General features: G+C 36.1%; 1 protein-coding gene across 1 annotated transcript; it reads left to right on the top strand.

Moving 5' to 3' along the window:
• The first annotated feature begins 529 nt into the window (after positions 1-529).
• Positions 530-4574, top strand: LOC131060450 (GDP-L-galactose phosphorylase 1). Its single transcript, XM_057993685.2, has 7 exons — positions 530-1493; positions 2314-2435; positions 2581-2640; positions 2814-3050; positions 3160-3345; positions 3537-3791; positions 3922-4574. The coding sequence occupies exons 1-7, from the start codon at positions 1391-1393 to the stop codon at positions 4288-4290; spliced, it is 1332 nt and encodes a 443-aa protein (XP_057849668.1). The 5' UTR covers positions 530-1390; the 3' UTR covers positions 4291-4574.
• Positions 4575-25243: the final 20669 nt, after the last annotated feature.

Here is a 25243-nt window from a genome sequence, read left to right on the forward strand (position 1 = left end):
AGGGCATTCACTAAAGACCTCACATAAGAAAACAATCAATATAAGATGTAGAAAGGACATTGACTAAAGGGGTTCACATGATGAAACAGTACAAGGTGTAGATTCATGCAAGAGCTAGGAGTGCATCACGCCGTTCCGTACCACAGTAATTGGAGATTATTTAGAGGATTCCTTATCTAATCGATTTTACGGGTGGAAATTCATGTAGCTTTTAAGCTGAGTAGTGGTAGGGGCCCCACGAGTGTGGAAAGTGTAGGCAGGCATGAATTAGATGGGGTTGGCCTTTCCTCACCCACATGCCAATTTGTGGTGCACACCAACACTCACGACTCGTGACACAGACAAAATACGCTGTCCTTCCTCTTTCTCCTTCCTACGGAGGATAAGCTTATCGCTATCAAGGGAGGACCGATACGATATCTACCTAGTAACTTTCTTTCGGCAGCTGCGCGGTCACTTCCCAAACCCTATCTCGTGGCTACCTGTGGACCTCCTGTGGCTGTGGCTGTAACTGTAGCTGTGGACCTCCTGTGTCTGTGGCTGTGGCATATAATTCATCGCTTCGACCAACGGACACAAGCCGCATCAGGACAAGCATTAAAAAAATATCAAGGCATATTCTCCCTGTAAAAGAGACATTTTAGCACGACGGAATCCTGGGCCACATAACGTTTGACCGGAACCGACGGGATATTCCCTTCATTCGCGTTGGGAAGTTTCTTCCCTCCTTCCTCCTCCAACGTACTTCCACTGAAAGTTATCTCTTTTCGTCCTTCTCCCGCCGTACTTTTCCGCCCCAACTACTCCAAGTTACCTCCGCGGTTAAAATAGCGCGCTACTTGGCTATATATGGAGGCGATATGGAACGGAGGGTTATTGAGATGAGCAATTAGTGTGTTTGGTCTACAAGAGTGTTAGCGTTGTGTGAGAATCGCGTCGATTACAGAGAGACATTTTTATATACATAATCTGAGAGAAGAGAGAGGAGAGATTTGCAGAGTAGCTCTGGAGGGGTTTGCAAGGATCTGGTTGAGGTCGAGGAGTTGGATAGCGGAAAAAAAGTCTACTCAAGGAGAAACCCGGTCTGTCAAGTTGTGGCATCACGGCTATTAAACGTATTTTGCGATTCTGTCTCGATGACAGGTGGAATATACGAAGCAAGAACGCAGCGAGTGCACTAGAGGGAAGTCCTACGGCACACGGTGGGAGGGGAGCTCTGCCCTCTGAAGGCGGCAGCCCTTCTGATCTTCTCTTTCTCGCCGGCGGCGGCCTTTTCCTTTCCCTTTCCCGCCCCTTCTTTCTTCCGCTTTCACCGGGAAGAAGAATTTGGGAGGAGTAGGGCTTTTTTCTTGTTTATACTGTTATCTAGATTATCGTTGTCGTCATCGTCATGTTGACCATAAAGAGGTGCCCGACTGTTGTTTCGCTCCACCAAGAGGGGTCGGAAGGGCTTGGATGCGGCCGCAACTGTTTAGGCCAATGCTGTGTTCCAGGTGATTTTCCTCCAGTCTTTTCTCGTTTTGGGGTTTGCCCTTTTTCTTAATTTAGGATTTAGTTCTCGTCGGCGAGTTTTGTCTTGTGAAGAACGCTTCTTCCTGTAGAAATTTTGATGATTCGACTTTGATTGTATATTTTCTTCGATTGTGACTGTTAGGGTTTGATTTTGCAAAGGGGAGTTTTGAGATTGATGGTTTCAGGTTAGAGCCAAATCGGTTGTAAGGTGCTTTAATGATAGTTTTTATCGTTGGAAATTCCCAGTTTTGGAATCATATACCTGCAGGATGTGGATTACCCCAAATCCTGAAGCTATTGCCTGTTATTTACTGTCAGAATTTTGTTAGTTTGGCTAGATTTCTTTTAAGAAGAAAATCGGTAGCTTGCTTGTTTTTGCATGTCAGTCTGAAGATCGGATTTGACTCAAGTTTCTATTTTGGTGGGAGTCAAGGGTAGGGTTTTATGTGCGTTCAAAGTACGGCACTCTGTTGAACAATTTCAACGTGAATGTCTGAAAGTAGCTTTCGCCTGTGCGTATCGTCACTGGGATCTTAACCTTAGAACAGATTTCGATTTCTGTTTTAGTGAGGTCCTTCCAATTGGTTATGAAGAGAGTTCTATTCCTGAGTGAATTTTACTATATGTGTTTTCTATTTGGAATTTTCAGTGTATTGAGACTACTACTTTGTTCTCTTTCTTGAGATTTGTAATTGTAGTGATTAAATTGACCTTTTCCGAAACTGGAATCATGTAGTTTAAAGTTTATTTTTGTAGATTGGTTTTTAGTGTTGTTAGTTTAACAATTTGAGTTGATATCAGGGTCAAAGTTGCCCTTGTATACTTTCAAAAGAAGGGAAACCCTTCTTACTGGTGAAAAGAATGCAGAGGACAATGTCCCAGGAGACGACGTTTCTTTCCTTGATTCTCTGCTTCTTGGACAGGTAAGAAAGAAAATTAGCCTTTCATTTTTTATTTATTAAATAATAAAACCACACAAGTTTAGCCTCTTTAGAAGACTTAGTGATAATCATGATAGTTTATGTGCTAATCATGGTGGTTACTGTTTCTTGTGGTGTGTATGCACAGTGGGAAGACAGGATGGGGAAGGGTCTGTTCCGCTATGATGTTACCACCTGTGAAACCAAGGTTGGGTGATTGTTCAGATGATTAGCTCAATTCAATTTGAATATTTCCCTTGTAGAACATGAGAAGTTCTCCTGTCAAAGGTTTTTTTTTCTTTATGGTGTGATGCTCTGCACCAATCTTGGGTATGCTTATCTTGTTAACAATATGAAGTCAATTATATGGATATGCTGCAGGTTATTCCTGGCAAAAGTGGCTTCATTGCTCAGTTGAATGAAGGACGCCATCTTAAAAAGCGTCCCACTGAATTTCGAGTTGATAAGGTGCTGCAGCCTTTTGATCCCAAGAAATTCAACTTCACTAAAGTAGGCCAGGAAGAGGTGCTTTTCCGTTTTGAAGAGAGCGAAGAAGATAAAGTTCAGTATTTTGGCAAAGCCCCGGTCTTGGACAGTCCCAATGTTATTGCTATCAATGTAAGCCATATTAATGGACATGATAGTGTTTCATTCATTTTGATGCAGTGTTGTAAGTGTTTTCTGCTTTGAAAGGGAAAGTCAATTGATCATGTTCATTCTATAATAGGTGAGTCCAATTGAATATGGACATGTGCTCCTTGTTCCTCGAGTGCTGGATTGCTTGCCTCAGCGCATCGACCCTGATAGCTTTCTCTTAGCTATGCACATGGCTGCTGAAGCTGGCAGCCCATCTTTTCGTCTTGGGTACAACAGCTTGGGGGCTTTCGCTACCATCAATCATCTGCACTTCCAGGTATAAAGCGTTTTTCCTTTTTGTTAAACATTATAGTGCAGTATCAATCATTACATGCTTTTGGATATATATTTGATCTATAACAAGAAATGATGGACATATCGTTTGTGGAACTTGTCCTCTTAAGAGTTATTTAAGAGCCTTGTAGGTTAACTATATTAATTCGGCATATTGAATATTTATTATTTCAGGCTTATTACATGGCCCTGCCTTTCCCTGTGGAGAAAGCACCCACAAAAAGAGTTCCATGGAAGTCAGAAAAAAGTGGGGTGAAGATTTTTGAGCTCTGCAATTATCCTGTGAGGGGCCTGGTTTTTGAAGGAGGTAATAAGTTGGAGGACCTCTCTGATGCTGTTGCCAACTCTTGTATCTGCCTTCAAGAGAACAATATTCCCTATAACATACTAATAGCTGATTGCGGCAAACGAGTTTTTATGTTTCCTCAGGTATTATGCAGAGCGTTGAAATTACTGGCAGTGGTTAATTTGGCATTTCCTCAAGCATCTAGTTTGTGTGACTTCTGTACATAAATTTTTTATAGAATGGTTGTGATATATGTTCTGTTTATGTTTCCAGTGCTATGCAGAAAGACAGGCTTTAGGCGAAGTGGAGCAGGAGATATTAGATACTCAAGTCAATCCCGCTGTGTGGGAAATCAGCGGACACATGGTCTTGAAGAGGAAGGAAGATTTTGAAAGGGCTTCCGATGACTATGCATGGAGACTACTCGCTGAAGTCTCGCTGTCAGAAGAAAGATTTGAAGAAGTCAAAGCTTATATCTTGGAAGCAGCAGGCAGTGAAAAGGTGCCACAAGAAGAAGAAGAAGAAAACGCAGTTCATGAAGCAGCACATATGGTGGAAGATGAGGTTACTGTGTTCCAGTCAGTGGAGAAAAATCGTAATGATCCCATGCGAGTGACTGAAGGATGCCTTGTGCTTCAGTAATATAACTGTGATATGATATTACAGTAGCTTGTTTGCCTGCCATAGATTGCAAATAATTTATTCTCCTATTTGCTAAATAGGATGATATTTCTGGCAGCTCCATGGTACGATATTAAGTAGCTATTTGCCTTTCGAGTATTGCAAATACCTGTTCTTTTGCGGTATTTGTTGCAAATTATATTATGTGTGTACTTTTATGGACAAATTGGCATTTGGACACAAGTGCTATTAGCCTATTTGTGTGAGCTCGAACTTGATTTTCTAATTGGATATAAGCTTTTTCACTGTGGTTGGCTTTATAAATTTTCATAGACAATGTTTGTGCCACGTGTATAAATGTTTTATGCGCCATTGCTTAGAATGATATCTTTCATTGAGAATAGCAATTAAGGTAATCTTTTTACTTCCTCCTCACTTTTTTACCTTCTTACTTTTTAACCTTCTTAATGAGGTTAAAAATAGTTTATAGGATAACACATACTGTTAATTTTTTTTTTTAATGATGATTGAGATTAGAATATAAGATACAGGTTTTTAATGAGATGAAAAATGGTTTATGGAATAATATGTATTGTTAATTTTTTTTTGAAGTGTTGATTTGTTACAATTCAATTTGATAATGAACTTTTCTATTGTTTCAACCAACTGTTAAGTTATTGTGTATTTGAATTGAAGCTTTATTGTCGAATTATTGTGTTTGAGTTTAACATTCCAAAGTAAGTGTTTCTTTGTTTTCATTGTTTTCATTGTTTCAGCTATACAAAAAATACTTGTTTCACACTGAAGATGGTGCCAATTGTTAGTTTAATTCAGCAGAGAAAACATATAAAGAATACAAAACAGTTGAAAGCAAATTAAGACAGACACACAGAATGACACAGCTATTTACGTGGTTCACCACTATTGGCTACATCCACTAGAAAGCAGGGAAATCTTATCTATTAACCAATGATCAATTACATGGCCTGTACTCATCTATTTATACAATGATATTCAGCTATCAAGTGAAGAATCCCAGAAGATGAATGGTCATGTGACCGTTGGACTTCATATTCCTAACAATCTCCCCCTTGAAGGCTAACGGGTCAAGCCATGCACAACGACATCCCTGCATTTCCATTTCAAATCTCAAATTTTAACCAGGCCTGTCAATGATTTTAATTTCACCAAATTCTGTTCGAGAACACTGCGAATTGATCTTCTCCAAATTTTGTCGGACTCAGAAAAATCTAATAGCTGAACATCTTCAAAATTGACTATGTTGTCTTCAAACACACTTATCTGCAACTCTGTTCCACATTGAAGCTTCTCATATGCGGGTTGCAGCCATTGACTGACATGAGCATTAGTAGGCACATCACTTTGATACTGCACATTTGTAGGAACCCCAGGCAACTTGATGCTCCTAAACCATCCAGGTATGACAGAGGAAATACATCCTCCTTGAGGCTCCCCTTCTCTTTCCTTTTCACGGTAGAGAAACCTGAATTCTTCCACACCAGAAGGGCCATTTTCTGCGTCTTCTTCTCCTTTCACAGTTTGCTCTGTTTGTTTGCTGGGAAGACAGTACAAATTCTCCAGTTTCTCTACGTCAGGAAGCATGATGGTATAATCTTCATAATTTGCAGAGACGGGCAAAGGCCAGGTTGCATCACCAATCAAGCTATGCAGTAAGATCCCGATCTTCTTAAAAACCGCAGTAGAAGTAATGGTGAATTGGCCATCGCGTCGACACCTTTCACCATGTCTTGGGTTCTGGTAATTTTGATCTTCTTCCTTTGACATTCCTGAATCTGTTCTGGAGCCCCTACCACTTGATGCCATGACTTCTCTCTCGCCTCCTCTGACAAGGAAGCCCTTCTGGACTCTTCCACCACAGTAAAATCCTCTGAAACTTCCTAGATAACTACTATTACGGCCTCCACGTCCCATATGAGACGTTAGAAAGAAACTGCCAAAAGTCTGTGTGCCAAATTTACACTGCGCTTGTACAGTGACGGGATTAACACTCTTGCAAAGCTCCTTCTCGTTAAAGAAATCTTGCACACAAGCTGACCGTTCTCTATCATCACGCCACCTCCATTTGGGCATGAATACACGAGGCTGCTCCTGCCCAAACTGGCGTCGAATCCTATATAGGGGATGTGAATCGTCGAGCCACTTAATATCTCGGTATGACTCCCGTACCACATTTGCCTCCACAAAGGTTTTTGTACCTTGCTCCTCTGCTCGGGTTTGAGGGAATGGCAGTCTGCTTGCCGCCCATCTCATGATCCGGGCGCATTCTGGCAAGACATTCTCTGTATGTTGCGACTCTACCACTAGCATGGACTGCTCCTCCTGGTTATTGGGGACAATCATCCGAATAATGACAGCACCATTGGCATCCTTCTCAGCCGCCATATCTTCCGCAAACTTGGCATGGGCCCCGACATCATCTTTGGCCACAACACTGCATGTCTGGTTCAACTCCTGACCGGAGAGTTCATCTCCATCAATAATCTGGAGATGCTTCACATGGCCCAACACGGTGCCGATGCTGTAAGCAGCCTCTACAGCAGCATCCTTTGGAATTCCATCCGCCTTTGCCAACTCCACACTATCCTTAGCACCCTCTGAAGCTTCAATTACTCTCAGCTTCAATTACTCTCAGGCATTGTTTCCCTACTAACTGACCCCAATTTGTATCCCCCTCATCTTGTGAGACAAACTCTTCAGCAAATTGAATCTGGGTCTCGACAGGCCATCTATCTTCAACAGTTTGGGGACAATCACCATTCTCTTGAAATTCTTTGATTTCACTATTAATCTTATCGTCTTTCAAGTCCAAATTCTCCTCATCTTTCCAGCCATCCCACTAATGTACACGACGCTTCATTTTAGCCTTCACTTGCACAATTTTACTCTCCACCGAGTCTAAATTTGCAAGAAATTCCTCAATGACTGAATTGGTGTCTTCATCATTTGGTTGCCTTTCAGTGTTCTTGAAAGACCAACAATTTTTTTTGACGTGGCCTCACTTGCCACAATACCAGAAACCAGTTTCTCTAACTTCTAACTTTTGCATCTTCTCGAGAATTTTCAATCCTCTATCTATCTACCTTTCCATCTCTGCTCAATTTGACTTCACCTAAGCTCTGATACCAATTGTTAGTTTAATTCAGCAGAGAAAACATATAAAGAATACAAAACAGTTGAAAGCAAATTAAGACAGACACACAGAATGACACAGCTATTTACGTGGTTCACCATTATTGGCTATATCCACTAGAAAGCAAGGAAATCTTATCTATTAACCAATGATCAATTACATGGCCTGTACTCATCTATTTATACAATGATATTCAGCTATCAAGTGAAGAATCCCAGAAGATGAATGGTCATGTGACAGTTGGACTTCATATTCCTAACACACAGAATGACAAATTAAGACAGACACACAGAATGACACAGCTATTTACGTGGTTCACCATTATTGGCTATATCCACTAGAAAGCAAGGAAATCTTATCTATTAACCAATGATCAATTACATGGCCTGTACTCATCTATTTATACAATGATATTCAACTATCAAGTGAAGAATCCCAGAAGATGAATGGTCATGTGACAGTTGGACTTCATATTCCTAACACCAATTAGTCTTCAATTGACTGTAAGGATCTTTACATCAAGGGACATTAATAGCCTTTAACTTACATAGATTCTGTAAAATTCATTTACAACCAATGTCTTTATGTCTTTTTGTTTTAATTGAATCAAAGCAAGATAAGGCAACAGCTAAAACAAGTAGATAAAGAGAAATACATTGCACTAGACGATACAAACAACAAAGAAGAAAAATCTCTCAAATTAGTAACACAATTACAATAGTATAGACAATACAAACAACAAAGGAGAAAAATCTCTAAAACTAGTAACAATTACAATAGTATTACATAGAAAAAATATGACAACACATTTCGTATAGGTCCATATGACAGCTGTGGAAGAAAATGTGTGGTTCATTCATTTGCAATTTTTCAATAACTCTGTTTTTCTATATGGACTCCACCTTTCCAAAATTTTTTTTTCTCTGAAAGTAATTAAATCTATTGTTAAAGTCAATCCAAAGAATATTTATATTCCATTATATTTTAAGAATATTATTTTAAAATTAAAAAATTACGAACTAAGTCTTCTGAGTACTTCTACATCAGATGGATTATAAATAATTTATAGGGACTTTAATCGATCACAATAATTTTTTAATGACTTGTTTGAATAAATTGATTCATTTGAAATTCAACAAAAGTGTGTTTTGACCACAACATACGGTGAAAAGGTTTATTTCTCATGGATGTTACCAACGGTAAATCCTCTTTATAGAATATTGCATCTTAATAGAATATACAGGGCAAATAGGATATAGGAATTACAAATCCTTCTGAATGCTTCTCTTCTGCGTCCAGAAGAACGAACTCTCACTCTCTATTATATCTATATCCATAGTTAATTCTGCATTATGTAAACGATCCTGGAAGGTAATCAGAAGTCACAATAGAGTGGAATAATATCTAGGAAAGAGTGTATCAGTACTTTAGTTTCTTGATGGTATATTTGATTTTGGTAATTTTTTTGTTGTTGTTTTTGTATGAGACTTGACTGTTTATGACTATTGTTTTGATTTCTTGACAGTAAAGACAAACACTATGATATTTGTTATGTGCGTACAAAAGTATTGTTTAAAACATCACTCTATTGCCTCATTACATGTCTGCTTTGACAACCAAAAAAATTGTACACTATGAACAGCCATTAGCTTGTTAAATAAATTTTTAGTAGATTTTTAATTAATGAAATTGAATAAATAATTAAAACTTAGACAATAATACTCTTCCCCTTATCTTTGTAAACAAACCAGCATAACAAAGTTTTAAAGGAGATCATGTCAGCATTTTATTTTAACTAGGAGCGTCCTTGGTTCAAAATTATTCTATAAGAAATTTGAGCATATCAATATCTGCGACATTGGAGTATTCTAGAATACCCTCCCCACAAAATAAGATACTCTACACCCATCTAAACTTATTGAAGTTTCAATACACAACTAAAATTGTTTAATTTTCAAGTTGACTAAACAAACTTAAGATGGAAATAGCACAGATCAATAGTTTATTAACCTTAAAACTACACAGCATTCAGGCAATAAACAACCAAAAGCTACTTTTTAGGGAGCAATTTATGGAGCAGGTGACCCCATGGATAGTCAAATGGCTGCTAATTTTTATGCAATCTTCTTAAATTATTTTGTAAATGAAATTATTGATAATATTTTTTACAAATAAAATTCATAAGCAAAATTTTAGGCAAGTAAATAGGAGAGCAAAAAAATATGATGAAGCCATGTGTCATTTTTTTAAGCAACTGCTGCTCTACTAGAATAGCAAAAGATTCCAATTTATCGTTTTCCCTTAATTAGAATTTTACATGGGAACACTCTAACCATTTGTATTTCATACCATTAAATTTGTGCTTAAATTATTCGCTGCTTTTCTTTCATTCACACAATTCTTCTGCTAAATGACAATTGTAGGTCTCGCACTCATTAAATGTTTGGCGCTTTATTCATTCTGCTCGTGACAACTGTTCTAAATTGACAGTCCCACTAACATTTCTTTCTCCATATAATTATTTCAGTTAACTTTAATGTTGTAAACTCTGTTTACTATTAAATTCTAATTAATAAAAAATAATATTATTCATAATCATTTTAAACAAGTATTATAATAGAATATAACTTATCAAAATATACATATTTGACTCCATTCCCTTGACATATCTTATGTCGTTATTCAAATTACTCGATAGTGAGGGCAAGGAAGAATATTTGGAGTTTCTTAAATAATTAAGATGATAATGAGCAATAGGACTCTTAAGATGATAATTAATCAAGAAAGGATAAGTATGATATAATGAATAATATCGCTTTTAAGTTGAGCCATCCTATCAAGGTTATATGATATGAGTTATTTTGTAGTTCCTCAAATTTTTTTATTTAAATATGTTAAATATTTTTTTTAATAATAAATTAAGTTATTTATTTATTTCAATGGAAATAAGTTGGAATATATAAATGTTTGTTGGTGTAAATAATTATTCATCTTGGATATTATCATACCTTACTTAAGTTTACTAAGGAAATGCATTTCATAGTAGTTTGGGTATGAGACACTTGGGTGTTTGTGCCACATTGGGATAGTGTTTAGGAGAATTTCCACCTTTTGTGGACTTATCTTGTTGTTACATTCCACATTCAGTGGGTGATCCACCTCATGTGGAATATTATATTGTTTCTCCTACCTATCCACACCTATTTCCTACTTACCCTTGTTTCTTATTGAGCCACATGTCATGTTTGTGTGCTCACATATCCATATAGCTTTGCCTATATAAGCAGACTCATATTCATTGTATGTAACTTTTGATGATCCAGTTGATTAGTATTTTCATCTTGATAGAATACAATTTATTCCTATCATCTATTTTGTTCCCTCTCATTTGTGTTTTCCATTGCCTCTAGATCTTGGCAAAATCTCACAATGTTAGCATCTCTATTTTTATATAGTAGATTATAACAATAGGAAGTAGCATACATCTAAATTACAAGTTGTCTTGGTTAAGTAGGAAATAAAAAAAAAGCAAAATGTTTGAAAATATGATTAAATAGTTTAGGAGAGAAATTTATCACAGAAAACTATTCATCATATAATATTGTATCTATCATAGAAAACTCTTTTTGAGAAAAAAATCTATCCTCCAAAACTCTAACCATTTGTAGTTCCAACAACATTAATATAATTATATATGAATCTAGGTTCAAACCTTCACAAAAAATTGCACCAATATACATATATGAAGATAATCCAATAACATAACAATACCTATGAATTGATACTATAAGACCTCAATGGAAAGCACCAAATAAATGGAAGAAGAAAATCACAAATCAAGAGTGGTTTACAAAAAACCACAAATTAAACTCATAACCCAAAATTGGTGCCTAAAGTTAGGGCCCAAATTTCAACCCTTATTCCCATAATGGGTCAAAAACTATTTTTTATCGACAAACTATTTTTAATGGATTCTCTTGCATGTTATAATCTTATCATAACCTATCATAGCCACTCATCAATTTGGATGCTCCTTTTTGATGCCGTTATCTCCATTGAAAAATACTCTATGATGCATCATAAGCAGACCTCCCAATGAAGTGGATCTTAGAGACACGAAGAACCCTTATGAAGAGCATCAATAGAAGCTCTAGAAGTGACTTTGAACTTTGTAGTAGCAATAAGAGGAGGATCTATAATGTCTTCCAAAGTAGACGCGCCATTAATGTATGTTAACCAAATAGATAGATCATCCCATGAGGATGTGTCCACACAAAAAGGGGTATCAAGAGTCTTAGTATATGCGTGGTCATCCTTGCTATCAAATGAAGATCTAAATTCTCCATACAACTACTAAATGATGGCCCAAGTAGTGAAAGGGTACTTTGTGTTGTATATGGTGTAGAGTATCCTTATAAATCGAAAGACATATTATTCCATAGATCATGTCATTGTTAAAGCGTGCCTTCTTTAGCTCATAGTTACTTTGGTTAGGAATGAGTCCGAGGAGATACAACAATGTATCTTGCTAAAGGGAATTATTTTTCATCTAGTTTTTTTCAGAAAATATAGTCCTTTGAGTTTAGGCTTACAAAATAATTATTGAGTTTAATACTAAAATCCATTACAAAACTCCTTAAAAATGGAATTTTATATTAGTTCATGCTTAGAAAACACCTATGTATAAAGTAAAGATGGAGAAATTGGATCAAAGATCTTATGAGAGAAGATCTAGATGATTCAACATCATATACTTGCATGAAAACAATATATGCAAAGCTAAAATAAACACAATACACACACATGCATTAACAAGAATTTGCCTCCATTGTCCTCTTATCAACCAAGGTCTTGTGTTTTTAAGATTTTTTCTCCCAGAGCATTGTGCACAAGAGGCTATCATGAATGGAGATTTGAAGCTATGTAAGATGTGTTGTCTTGTTTTTAGCTGTTGTCCTCATTTTTGGCTAAGTCACAAAAACATGACAACCCCTACAAATTTTGTCCAATTTGTAGTCCACATGCTTTAAGAACGCTTTTTGAGGTAGTCTTTTTCCCCCCTCACATGTGATTTAGGATCCTCGATTCTTGATTCGAACGTTCTGGTCCTTTTCTAGGTTTTTTTAGTAAGTTTTGTGTTTTGGTGTAAATCAGGGTTAAAACCCCGAATTACACTTCTCTTCAAAAAATCTAGTTTGGTGAAAATCGGGTTTGTAACCCCGATTTACACCATTTCATCACCAAGTCCTATTTCTAGTGTAAGTTGGGGTTATAACCCCCACCTACACCAAGTCATCCCATTTTGGTGCAAGGCGGGGTTGTAATCCCAAATTACACCAAGTTCTCCCTTATATATGCAAGGCGGGGTTACAACCCCGACCTACACCAAGTCTGCCCATTTTGGTGTAGATCGAGGTTGTAACCCTGACCTATACTGAGGTATTACCCAGTGGTGCAGATTGGGGCTGTATCCTTGATCTACATTGAGTCTTCCTTTATCGATGCAAGTCGGGATTATAACCCTAACACACACTATTTTCCTTCTGCATTTTTTCCAAGTGCTAAGAGTTAGTGCAAATCGGAGTTGTAACTCTGACTTGCACCATGTTCCCTTCTTAGGTGTCAGTTTTTCTTCCCTTTATTTTTGCATAAGTGCAAATTGGACTTGTAAGTCTGATATGTAGCTATATGATTGTTGACCCTCCCCAAATGCAAATCAGACTTATATAAATCCGAAATGCACTTCTTAAACCCCTTTTGCTGTTTTTTGTCCAACTTCGGGAATTCTTCAAATCTATTTCTACACTCCACTCCAAATGCTAGATTCAACACATTGGGACCAGATGACTGTGAAATACAGCTACCGAGTGAGGACATGAAGACTCCATTGGTGACGAATGTTGGGAACAAGACGAGGCTCCAGACACTTAGTCATTTTTATGCATATCTAGTCTAGTGTCATTTTGTAATCTCAATTGACACCTCAAGTGTCATTTTGTATTCATGCTTTTGCATCCAAAACTTGCACGTGTCCTAAGTCAAATTGAACTCTACCTTTGACTTGGTCACAAATTAGTTGTAACTATCCTAGTTTCATGCTACACCTTTCCTCTCTATATATGGGGTTGCTCATTGTAATTTAGAGGATTAGGAATCTTTAATCTATATGTCGAAACTCTGCCGAAGTGAAGAGAAAAAGTGAAACTTTGTGTTCCTCTGGCGATTTACAAACTTGAAGAAATAAGAAGAAAGATTTGGCATCTAAACTTTGTGTTGGATTCATTTGTGGTTTATGATGAGAGTGTTCTTATGTCATTCTTGTTGTAAATTCTTATTTTGATCAAGTAAAGGTGTTGTTGAGGAAATATTGTTAAAGAGTAGAAACAATTGTTCATTTGTGGACTTTGTGTCATATTTCAACTTTTGTTTATTAGGATTAATAGAAAGAGATAATAAATTGAAGACTTTGAGCTTCATATTGTTGTTCTAAGAAAAGATTATCAAAAGTTGTAACAGGATATCAAGATAGAGACTTTGTGCTTTACTTTGTTATCTTGGTACATACCTTGGGTTACATAAGTTATTTGTAAAAGTTTGATAGGATTATAGTGACTACAAGACTTTGAGCTTGGACACTATTTTCCTTCCCTGAAGAAGCAACGGGAGACTTTGTGCCTTCATGGAAACTTTGCTTCTTTACTTATTTGTATTTGATCATTCCTACATTTTGGATTAATTTGTAATATTGAAAATGTAAGAATTATTACAGCTCTATATTGTAAATTCTTTCCTAAAGAAAGAGGAGAGAATAACATCTATTCTGAAAAAAGATGATAGGATGATGCACCACTCAAGCTTAGATTAGAAGTCAAAAGTTGTATTCATTTTTAAATAGATAGATAATAAGTGAAAGGGGGAGCCTTACCTCCCTAAGGAAGTAGGAGAGGTTTAATCTCACACACTGTGCTTGAAGCTACAATTTTGTAAACTTCTAGAGTTTGCAAAATTTTCAACGAATAGTTTTTGGTGACTTCGTTGGGGATATGATGCACATCCAAAGGCCTCATTATTTTGGTTGAAGTATACCATTATCCTATTCATTCTAATTTATTTTCTTGAAATTTGTCAAGCTTTCACCAAGGACATGAAAAATGGCTGCTCAAGGTCCTTGGGGGAATGCTTTTGGTCCGTTGAATCTGACTCTACTTCTACATTCTCTTCCTGATGGTTCGTGGAAGAATATTCCCAAGTTCTATGGGGATGACACACAACATTCAGATGAACATCTTGTTGCTTTTTACATTGCATGTAGTGCTCTCAGGGTTGAACATGAAGATGTTTCAATGAGGCTTTTTACTGAGACATTCCAAGGTGCTGTTGTTGACTGGTTCTACCATCTTGCACCACAAACCATCACCAATTGGCAAACACTCAAAACAAAGTTTGAAGAGAGGTTAAAGCCTATAGAACATGCTCATGCATTGTTAGCACAATTGACTCAAATAAAAAAAGAACCACATGAACCTATGCGGGAGTTTGTGGCTAAATTTAACAAGTTGTCTAACAGAATTCCAATAGTTGCTCAACCCACTGCTGAAAATTTGAAGTGCTTCTTCATCAATGCTCAGTTATCTGAGGTGATTTTCTTGTTGAGAAGGGTAGTTCTGAGAGACCTTTTAGCTGCACAAACCTTGGCAGTTGACATTGAAGATGATCTTATCCTTGTGAGTAAGATAAAGATAGAGCCAAATGGGTCCACAAAAAATTCTCCTTTGGAGTCATTTTCTACCAAGAGAATAGATCCCATGGTGCAGAGGCTGGCTAATGAAGTGTTAGTTCTTAAGAAACTGTTATTAAAAAGTTCTTTTATCTCTTATAGAGATATCACAAGGACATCCAAATATTGCTTCTAATTATGATGCAAGAAATTAGAACAAGCTTCCTTCACTACCATAAAAGCTTGTACTGGAATCACCACCAGCAAATGCAACACTAGGGAACTCTAAACTTGAACAAATTGATATTTCTAATCTCTTCCAAGAGTAGGAAGCAAACATAGACGACGACTCTCATATCTGGTCAGTGCGTTATCAGGGAGATGTTGAATAACAAGAGGTTGAAGGCCACTTTGCCAAGGTGTTGGTAAAAGAAGATCATCACATCATGAGATATGAAAAAATGGACATGCATGAAGGTATCATTCAATTTGAACAAAATAAGAATGCATCTATATTTCAAGGTCATGAACTTGGACATATTGTGCATGTGGAAGATAACAAGGAACTTGATGAAGACCTTTTCACAAGCATAATAAAGGAGTTTTGCTCAAGTCTTGATGACTATTATCCCAAATCTAAAATTTGTGAACAACATGATGAAGCAAGTAGTGCAGTTGTGTTTTCACTTGAATCACACAATGAAACTCATTTCACTCAACATGAGGTTGTGATTGAGGAATCAATTGATAAAGGCACATCAGGCGAGAAAAGGTTAGAGTTTGTCATATCAAGGGTATGACCTATAAGACATATAGATGGGTTGGAATCTAACAAGATGTCAAAGGCCACACTTGTTCTTGGACATGAAGATACAATTGAGAGTGAGACCAAAGATCCATTGGCAGTTGAGCTGGATCAATCAAAATTCATTCATCCACTCTTGAATAGTAGTACATATGATCAAATTGAGGAGGCAAGTGCATTTGTTCATTTCTTCCAGGAAGCAGTGCATCATCACATTGTACTATTGTTTGTGCTTCATCTACACCTAGCTATCTATGATCATGTCAAACATGACACCTTGTTGAAGAAAGACATCTACTTTGGAATACCGGTTAATGGATTCATTTGAATAATTTCTTGTTGTTGGTGAGTCTTTAGGATAGGTTAGTTTCCCTTTCCAATAAGTGCAATTGCACAAAGTTGAGTCTTGCGTAGTAGGTTGGTTTTAGTTATGTCTTGTCATCCTTTTTGTCTTTTATGTCTTTTTTTGCTTGACTTTGTAGCCCAATGGATGATAAAGGCACTTAGAGTTCTGGATTTTCTCCCTTCAATCATCCTAGTGATTGAAGGAAGTTCCCTAATCAGAGTGAGCTATTGTCTTCATTTTTGGCTAAGTCACAAAAACAGGACAACCCCTACAAATTTTGTCCAATTTTTAGTCCACGTGCTCTAAGAATGCTTTTCGAGGTATTCCTTTTCCCCCCTCGCATGTGATTTAGGACCCTCGATTCTTGATTCGAAGGTTCTGGTCCATTTCTAGACCCTTTTAGTAAGTTTTGTGTTTTGGATGTTACAACCCCGAATTATACTTCAAAAAATTAGTTTGGTGCAAATTGGGTTTGTAACCTCGATTTACACCATTTCATCACCAATTCTTATTTCTGGTGTAAGTCGGGGTTATAACCCCGACCTACACCAAGTCCTCCCATTTTGGTGCAAGGCGGGGTTGTAACCCCGACTTACACCAAGTTCTCCCTTACAGGTAAGGTGGGTTTACAACCTCAACTTGCACCATGTCTGCCCATTTTGGTGTAATCGGGGTCATAACCTCGACCTACACCAAGGTCTTACCCAACAATGTAGATCGCGGTTGTATCCTCAATCTACATCAAGTCTTCATTTAACGATGCAAGTCAGGGTTATAACCCCGAACCACACCATTTTCCTTCTTCTTTTTTTCCAAGTGCTAAGAGTCAGTGCAAATTAGTCTTGTAACTCTGACTTGCACCATGTTCCCTTGTTAGGTGCAAATCGGGGTTATAACCCCAATTTGCACTAGAGTCAATTTTTCTTCCCTTTGTTTTTGCATAAGCGCAAATCGGACTTGTAAGTCCGATATGCACCTATATGATTGTTGACCCTCCCCAAATGCAAATAGGATTTATAAGTCCAAAATGCACTTCTAAACCCCTTTTGGTCATTTTTGTCCAACTTTGAGAATTCTTCAAATCCATTTCTTCACTCCACTCCAGAAGCCAAATTCAACACATTGAGACTAGATGATTGTGAAATACAAGCTACCAAGAGAGGACATGGAGACTCCATTGATGAAGAATGTTGGGAACAAGACAAGGCTCTAGACACTTAGTCATTTTTATGCATCTCTAGTCTAGTGTCATTTTGTATTCATGCTTTTGCATCCAAAACTAGCACATGTCCTAAGTCAAATCAAACTCTACCTTTGAATTGGTCACAAATTAGTTGTAACTTTCCTAGTTTCATGTTGCACCTCTCTTCTATATATAGGAGGTTTCTCATAGTAATTTATAGGATTAGGAATCTTTAATCTATATGCCGAAACTCTGCTGAAGTGAAGAGCAAAAGTGAAACTTTGTGTTCCCCTTGTGATTTACAAACTTGATGAAATAAGAAGAAAGCTTTGGCATCTAGACTTTGTGTTGGATTCATTTGTGGTTTATGGTGAGAGTTTTCTTATGTCATTCTTGTTGTGAATTCTTATTTTGCTCAAGTAAAGGTGTTGTTGAGGATTTATTGTTAAAGAGTGGAAACAATTGTTGGTTTGTGGACTTTGTGTCATATTTCAACTTTTGTTTATTAGGATTAATAAAAAGAGATAATAACTTGAGGACTTTAAGCTTCACATCGTTATTCCAAGAAAGTATTATCAAAAGTTGTAACTGGATATCAAGATAGAGACTTTGTGCTTTACTTTGTTATCTTGGTACATACCCCGAGTTACAAAAGTTGTTTTCTAAAAGGTTGATAGGATTATAGTGACTACAAGGATTTGAGCTTGAATACTATTTTCTTGTCCGGGAGAAGCAACAAGGGACTTTGTGTCTTCATGGAAAATTTTCTTCTTTACTTATTTGTATTTGACCATTCCTACATTTTGGGTTAATTTGTAACATTGAAAGTGTAAGAATTATTACTACTCTATATTGTAAATTCTTTCCTGAAGAAAGAGGAGAGAATAACATCTATTTTGAAAAAAGAGGGTAGGATGATGCACCACCTAAGCTTAGATTAGAAGTCATAATTTGTATTCATTTTTAAATAGATAAAGTAGTAAGTGAAAGGGGGAGCCTTCCCTAAGGAAGTAGGAGAGATTTAATCTCACACACTGTGCTTGAAGCTGCAATTTTGTAAACTTCTAGAGTTTGCAAAATTTTCAACCAACAAGATGAATGTAATATAAGCAAATATGTGAGATGATCAAGAAAGCAAAATGCAAGAATGCATGAAAGATCTAAAAAGATGCAAACAATCGATCTCAAAAGATGAGAGGACACAAGGTTTTTATAGTCATCCTCAGGGTGAATCCAGGTTGTAGGATAAATGCGAGATAAAAGATTGATGTGAAGATTAAGAGTCTTTATCCCACATTCAATAGATGGATGAAATGGATAGGAGTGAGTGGTGATAAATAGAAAATGAAGTTTGATATGTAGGAGATTTGGAAGATGAATTAATAATAGAATATATTTTAATGGATTAAATGAATGATAATATAATATTATGATATAATGAAGAATAATGAGATAATATATTATGATATGAATATTATAATATAATAAAAATGGAATAATGGAAAATAAATAATAATAATATTATATAATGAGGATCTACCTGATAATGGAAAAAATTAAGTTTAATTAGGAGGACATTTTAATGATTTTTTTTATGTGTCTACATAAGGCACTCAATGTTGGTATTATGGATGTGTTGCATTGGTTTTGTCATTGATGTCAACACTTGTCAACACTTGAGAACATTTGGAGATCTTTGGTTATGTTCACCGGCATGTTCAATGACTTATGCACAATCACTGGTATCTGGTTCACCGACATGTTATATTGTTCACCGACACTGAGGATGATTTGTTATCATTTGGAGATTACTTGGTTATGTCGAAGACATTGTTTGGACATTTGGTTTTGGTGATTTGATCATTGGTATAATTGAGTTTACATATTTGTTGTTACCGGCAAATAGGTCTAGGTTATGGACCGACAAGCATTATCTATTCCAGATCAGCATGACACGTTATGGAGATGATTTGTTATTGTTGTAAATGGATTGAGCCGACATCATGCATCACATATTGATTCATTTGTAATTAATTCTATTGTAATATCTTAGTGAGCCGACCTACACATTTGGTCTTACGTTTTGGTATATATGTAAGATTTCATTTGTGAGATTATGTAGAAGTAGAGGAGAGTGTGAAAAAGGATTGTAATAAGGTATATGCGAATATAAGCAGATCTATACACACATACATCATTTGAAGATTCAAGGAGGCTTTTGAAGAAGACAATCAGAGCTTAATTGGTACTAAATCCAACATATGAAGATGCTATGTTGTGCAGTGCATTATCATTGGATTTAACCATCCAATTGTAGTCAGTGTGACTCCCATTTTGTGATTGAGCAGTGAGCTCTGGGCTGTTGGCCTTTCTGCATGTGCAGACCCCATTTGTACACACATACTATCTGCAGTAGTATCATCTGACTGTGTGTAAGGTTTCCCACCGTGGTTTTTCCCCTTATAGGGTTTCCACGTACAAATAACTGTGTTATGTGTTGTGTATGTTATTTGTCTTTCTGTTTCATGCATTAAACTTTACTGGTATTGTTATTATTTGCTAAACTGTCTACCGACATTAAAGTTTGGTTAACCGGTATTATGCACTAAGTTTGGTTAAGTTAGTTTTGCTTTGAAATTAACAAACAACTGATTCACCCCCCCCTCTTAGTTGCCTTCGGGACCTAACAATTGGTATTAGAGCCTAGTCCTCTTTTTGCAGAAGTTTAACAACTTGAGGAGATCCTATGTCTACTAACTATTTCAGGAAGGATAGTTCGAAGCTTGATGGAACCAACTATGGTATATGGAAGATCAGAATGGATACACATCTGAATTGCATTGGAAAGTACATATGGGATGTTACAAAGAATGGCTATGTTTCTCCTACTCAAGGTCAACCTAACCCACCAACCTTGGCTAAAGATGAAGAAAATGATTGCAAAGCAAGAGAAGCACTTTTGAGCGTATTGTCAAATCAACAAATCATGGCATTATTAAACCGATCTACTGCTAAAGCTATTTGGGATAAATTGGAGACATTGAATGAAGGTGATTCCATTGTCAAAATTGCAAAACTAAAATGCTTCCAGGTCAAGTATGAAAATCTGAAAATGGAAGAAGATGAAAGGATTTTTTCTTTTATGGAAAGAGTTAATGAAATTGTTTTGGGTATACAATGTTGTGTAGGATCTTTAAGTGAAGATGAAATTGTTTCTAAAGTTTTAAGAGCTTTGCCACCAGCATACAAAATGAAATTAACTACTATTAATGAATTGAGAACAATGCCTAATGCATCAATATCTAGAGATGCTTTGGTTGGAAAACTTTCAGCTTTTGAACTTGAGGAATTTGGTCCTATTGCTTCAACTAAGACAAATTTGGCTTTCAAAGCTTCATCATCTGCAACATCATCATCATCATTTGAAAAATCTGATTGGAAAACACTCTATGCTAGAGAACTTGAAGAAATCAGAAGAGAGAATGAAGAACTTGAAGAGCTTGAAGCACTATTTGCAAGGAAAATGCCTAAAGGTCCAGTTGGAAGTAAGTATGAAGGTAAATCACCATTTAAATGTTTTAACTGCAATAAAATTGGTCATATGACATCTAGGTGTCCTGATAGACATGCAAGCTTGAAAGAAGAAGCCAAAAGAACATACAAGCCTAACCCTGAATATCAAAGGTACAAATTTAAGAAGAATAGAGACAAATTATGTTACTATGTTGATGAAGGAGCTACTGATGATTCTGATGAGGAACCACCAGACATTGGATGGGATTTTGTTGCTATAACAGAAGATCAACCAACACCTACTATTCAACCAGTAGAGCAGGCCCTGACAGCTAATATTGAAGAAAAGGATGAATGGATTATTGATTCCGGATGTTCACATCATATGACTGGTGATAAGAGTAAATTCTTAACCTTTTAGGAATACAATGGAGGTCTAGTAAGATTTGGAGATGACAAAGCTTGTTTGATCAAAAGGAAAGGCACTATACCTTTTGATGGTAAGCACAATACTGATAATGTTTACTATGTTGAAGGTTTGAAGCATAATCTTTTAAGTGTTGGTCAATTAGTTGAAAAGGGATTTCAATTACAATTCAAGAATGGTAAATGCAAAATCATGAATAGAACTGGTTTGGAAATTGCAATCGGTAATCAAACTAGAGGTAATATTGATGAAAGTTGGTTATGGCATAAGAGACCATGTCATGTAAATTTTGATTGCATTATGAAAATCAGTACAACTAAGGCAGTAAGAGATTTACCTAAAATTGTTAAACCTCACAATCCGGTATGTAAGGAATGTCAATTTGGAAAGCAAGTTAGAGCAACTTTCAAGAGTATTCCAGAAAAATCCAATAATGTTCTTGACTTAATTCATACTGATTTATGTGGTCCAACAAGAACTAGAAGTTTACAAGGAGATAGATATTTCATGCTAATCATTGATGATTATTCTAGAATGTGTTGGGTTACTTTTCTCAGGGAGAAATCATAAGCTTTTGGGAAATTCAAACTATTCAAGGTGATGGTAGAAAACGAAACCGGTAAGAAAATCAAATGTTTGAGATTAGATCAAGGAGGTGAATTCACATCTAAGGAATTTAATATATTCCATGAAGTGAATGGAATTAGAAGACAATTATCAGCACCTCAGACACCCCAGCAAAATGGAGTTGTGGAAAGGAAAAACAAAACTATTTTGGATGAAGCTAGAAGCATGCTATCAGAAGAAAACCTACCTCATGTGTATTGGAGAGAAGCAGTCAATACAACTGTTTATACATTCAACAGAGTTCACATTAAAGGTGAAACCGATAAGACCCCTCATGAACTATGGTTTGGTAATACTCCTACTCTTAAATATTTTAGAATATTTGGAAGCAAATGTTATATTAGGAGAGATGATTATATTGGCAAATTTGATCCTAGAAGTGATGAAGGAATATTTCTTGGTTATTCATCTAAGAGCAAGGCATATAGATGTTTTAATAAGAGATTGCAGAAAATCATTGAAAGTGCAAATGTGAAAATTGATGAACAATTTAGAAGGTCTATAGACTTTGAACCGACAATTGAGATAATCACAAATGAATCAACTATGAATACACTAGTACAGAATGTTGATCCAGTCACACCGGCATCATCTGAGAATTCCACAGTGACTAAAGAACAACAACAAGTGAACACACCCAGGTATGTAAGATTGAATCACTCTGAAAGTCAGATAATTGGGAATAAGTATCAAGGTGTTATGACTAGAGGAAGACTGACAAATGAAGAGGTATGTCTAATTTATCAATTTGAACCAACAACTATTAATGAGGCATGTGAAGACAAACATTGGATTAAGGCTATGGAAGATGAATTGGAACAAATTGAAAAGAATAACACATGGACATTGGTTCTCCGACCTAAAAACAAAAATGTAATTGGAACTAAATGGGTATTCAGAAATAAACTTAATGAAGATGGTAAGGCAATCAGAAACAAAACAAGATTAGTGTGTAAGGGATATTCACAGAAAGAAGGAATTGATTACAATGAAACCTTTGCACCGGTAGCTAGAATTGAGGCAGTCAGATTATTCTTGGCTTTTGAAGCACACAAGAACTATAAAGTACATCAAATGGATGTTAAATGTGCATTTTTTAATGGAGATCTTGAAGAGGAAGTTTACATTGAACAACCTGATGGATTTTCTTTGACAGATGACAAAGATATGGTTTGCAGGTTAAGGAAAGTTTTATATGGATTGAAGCAAGCTCCTAGAGCTTGGTATGCTAGTTTGGACAAATATCTTTTGAAGCTTGGTTACACTAAAGGTAATGCTGACAACAACTTATATTACAAAGTGACTAATGATGACATCTTGGTTATTTAAGTTTTTGTTGATGATATAATTTTTGGAGGAGAAGATGGATTGTGTAAAGACTTTTCTAATAAGATGCAGGAAGAATTTGAAATGTCTATGATTGGAGAGATAAAATTCTTTTTAGGATTGTAGATTTCATAGACTGATAAAGGTATATTCATAAATCAATCAAAGTACTTAAAGGAATTACTTAAGAAATTTGGCATGGAAAACTCTAAACTGGTAAGTACACCTATGACTACAATTGATAAACTGTCATTGAAGGATGAATCAACACCTGTTAATCCAACAAGATACAAGTCTATGATAGGAGGTTTACTGTATTTGACACAAACAAGACTTGATATTATGAATGCAGTATGTATTGTTTCAAGATTTCAGAGTAATCCTAAGGAAAATCATGAATCAACAGTAAAAAAGATTTTTCGGTATCTACAAGGCACAACAAATCTTGACTTATGGTATCTTAGAGATGAAAATTTTGATTTATGTGCATACACAGATGCAAATTGGGCAGGAGATGTAGATGACAGAAAAAGCACCACCGACGAAGCATTTTTTCTTGGCAAGAGAGTAATTTCATGGTTGAGCAAGAAACAAAGTTGAACATCCTTATCAACAGCAGAATTAGAATGTGTTGCCGCAACAACTAACTGTACACATGTATTATGGATTAAGAAAATGTTGAAGGACATAAACGTAAAATGCAAAGAACCTATAATCATTTACTGTGATAATATGACAGCAATTGATATATCAAATAATCCGGCATTTCACTCTAAAACTAAACATGTTTCTATCAAATTCAATTTTCTGAAAGAGAATGCTGAAGCAAAAGAAGTGAAATTGGTTTATGTGAATACTAAAGAGCAGATTGCAAATATCTTTACTAAGCCTTTGCCTAAGGAAACTTTTGAATATCTAAGAGAGCAACTTGGAGTTATACCCTCACCGGTAGAAACTTAGACAATTGGAGCATGGCATCAGATCAACAAAATTAACAGAGAAATATTTTTCCGTCTTTGATGAAGGAGAGCTACTTCTTAGGGGGAGTAGATTGAATAAATGTGGTTATAACAATTGGTATTTGTTACAAGTTGTATGAACTGGTTGTATTTGGTTTTGTATTTCTTTCGCATTTGATGTCAAAGGGGGAGAGATATCTATGGAAAAAACACATTATCTTTTGGGGAGAGATTATTCATTGGGGAGAAATTGTTACTCTCTGTATCTGTATTTTAATGATCTCTTTGGGAGATTGTTGGTTTTTGGTTTTTGACATTTCTACTTTGGCACTCAAATTGTTTTTCCATCTTGTGTTGCCATCAATGCCAAAGGGGGAGATTATTGGTATTATGGATGTGTTGCATTGGTTTTTTCATTGATGTCAACACTTGTCAACACTTGTCAACACTTGAGAGCACTTGGAGATCTTTGGTTATATTCACCGACATGTTCAGTGACTTATGCACAGTCATCAGTATCTGGTTCACTGACAAGTTATATTGTTCATCGACACTGAGGATATCTATTATCATCTGGAGATTACTTGGTTATGTCAAAGACATTGTTTGGACATTTGGTTTTGGTGATTTGATCATTGGTAGAATCGAGTTTGCATATTTGATGTTACCGACAAATAGGTCTAGGTTATGGATCAACAAACATTATCTATTCCAGATCAACATGACATGTTTTGGAGATGATTTGTTATTGTTGTAAATGCATTGAGTCGACATCATGCATCGCATATTGATTCATTTGTAATTGATTCTATTGTTATATCTTAGTGAGCCGACCTACACATTTGGTCTTAGGTTTTGGTATATATGTAAGATCTCATTTGTGAGATTATGTAGAAGTA

Source organism: Cryptomeria japonica, chromosome 2 (assembly GCF_030272615.1).
Source record: "Cryptomeria japonica chromosome 2, Sugi_1.0, whole genome shotgun sequence".
Taxonomy (NCBI): Eukaryota; Viridiplantae; Streptophyta; class Pinopsida; order Cupressales; family Cupressaceae; genus Cryptomeria; species Cryptomeria japonica.

Excerpts from the sequence above, each read along its gene's own strand:
- LOC131060450 (XM_057993685.2), top strand. The coding sequence starts at position 1,391 with ATGTTGACCATAAAGAGGTGCCCGACTGTTGTTTCGCTCCACCAAGAG. Across the intron at positions 2,641-2,813 it reads TTACCACCTGTGAAACCAAG|GTTATTCCTGGCAAAAGTGG; the intron begins GTTGGGTGATTG and ends GATATGCTGCAG. Across the intron at positions 3,792-3,921 it reads GAGTTTTTATGTTTCCTCAG|TGCTATGCAGAAAGACAGGC; the intron begins GTATTATGCAGA and ends TTATGTTTCCAG.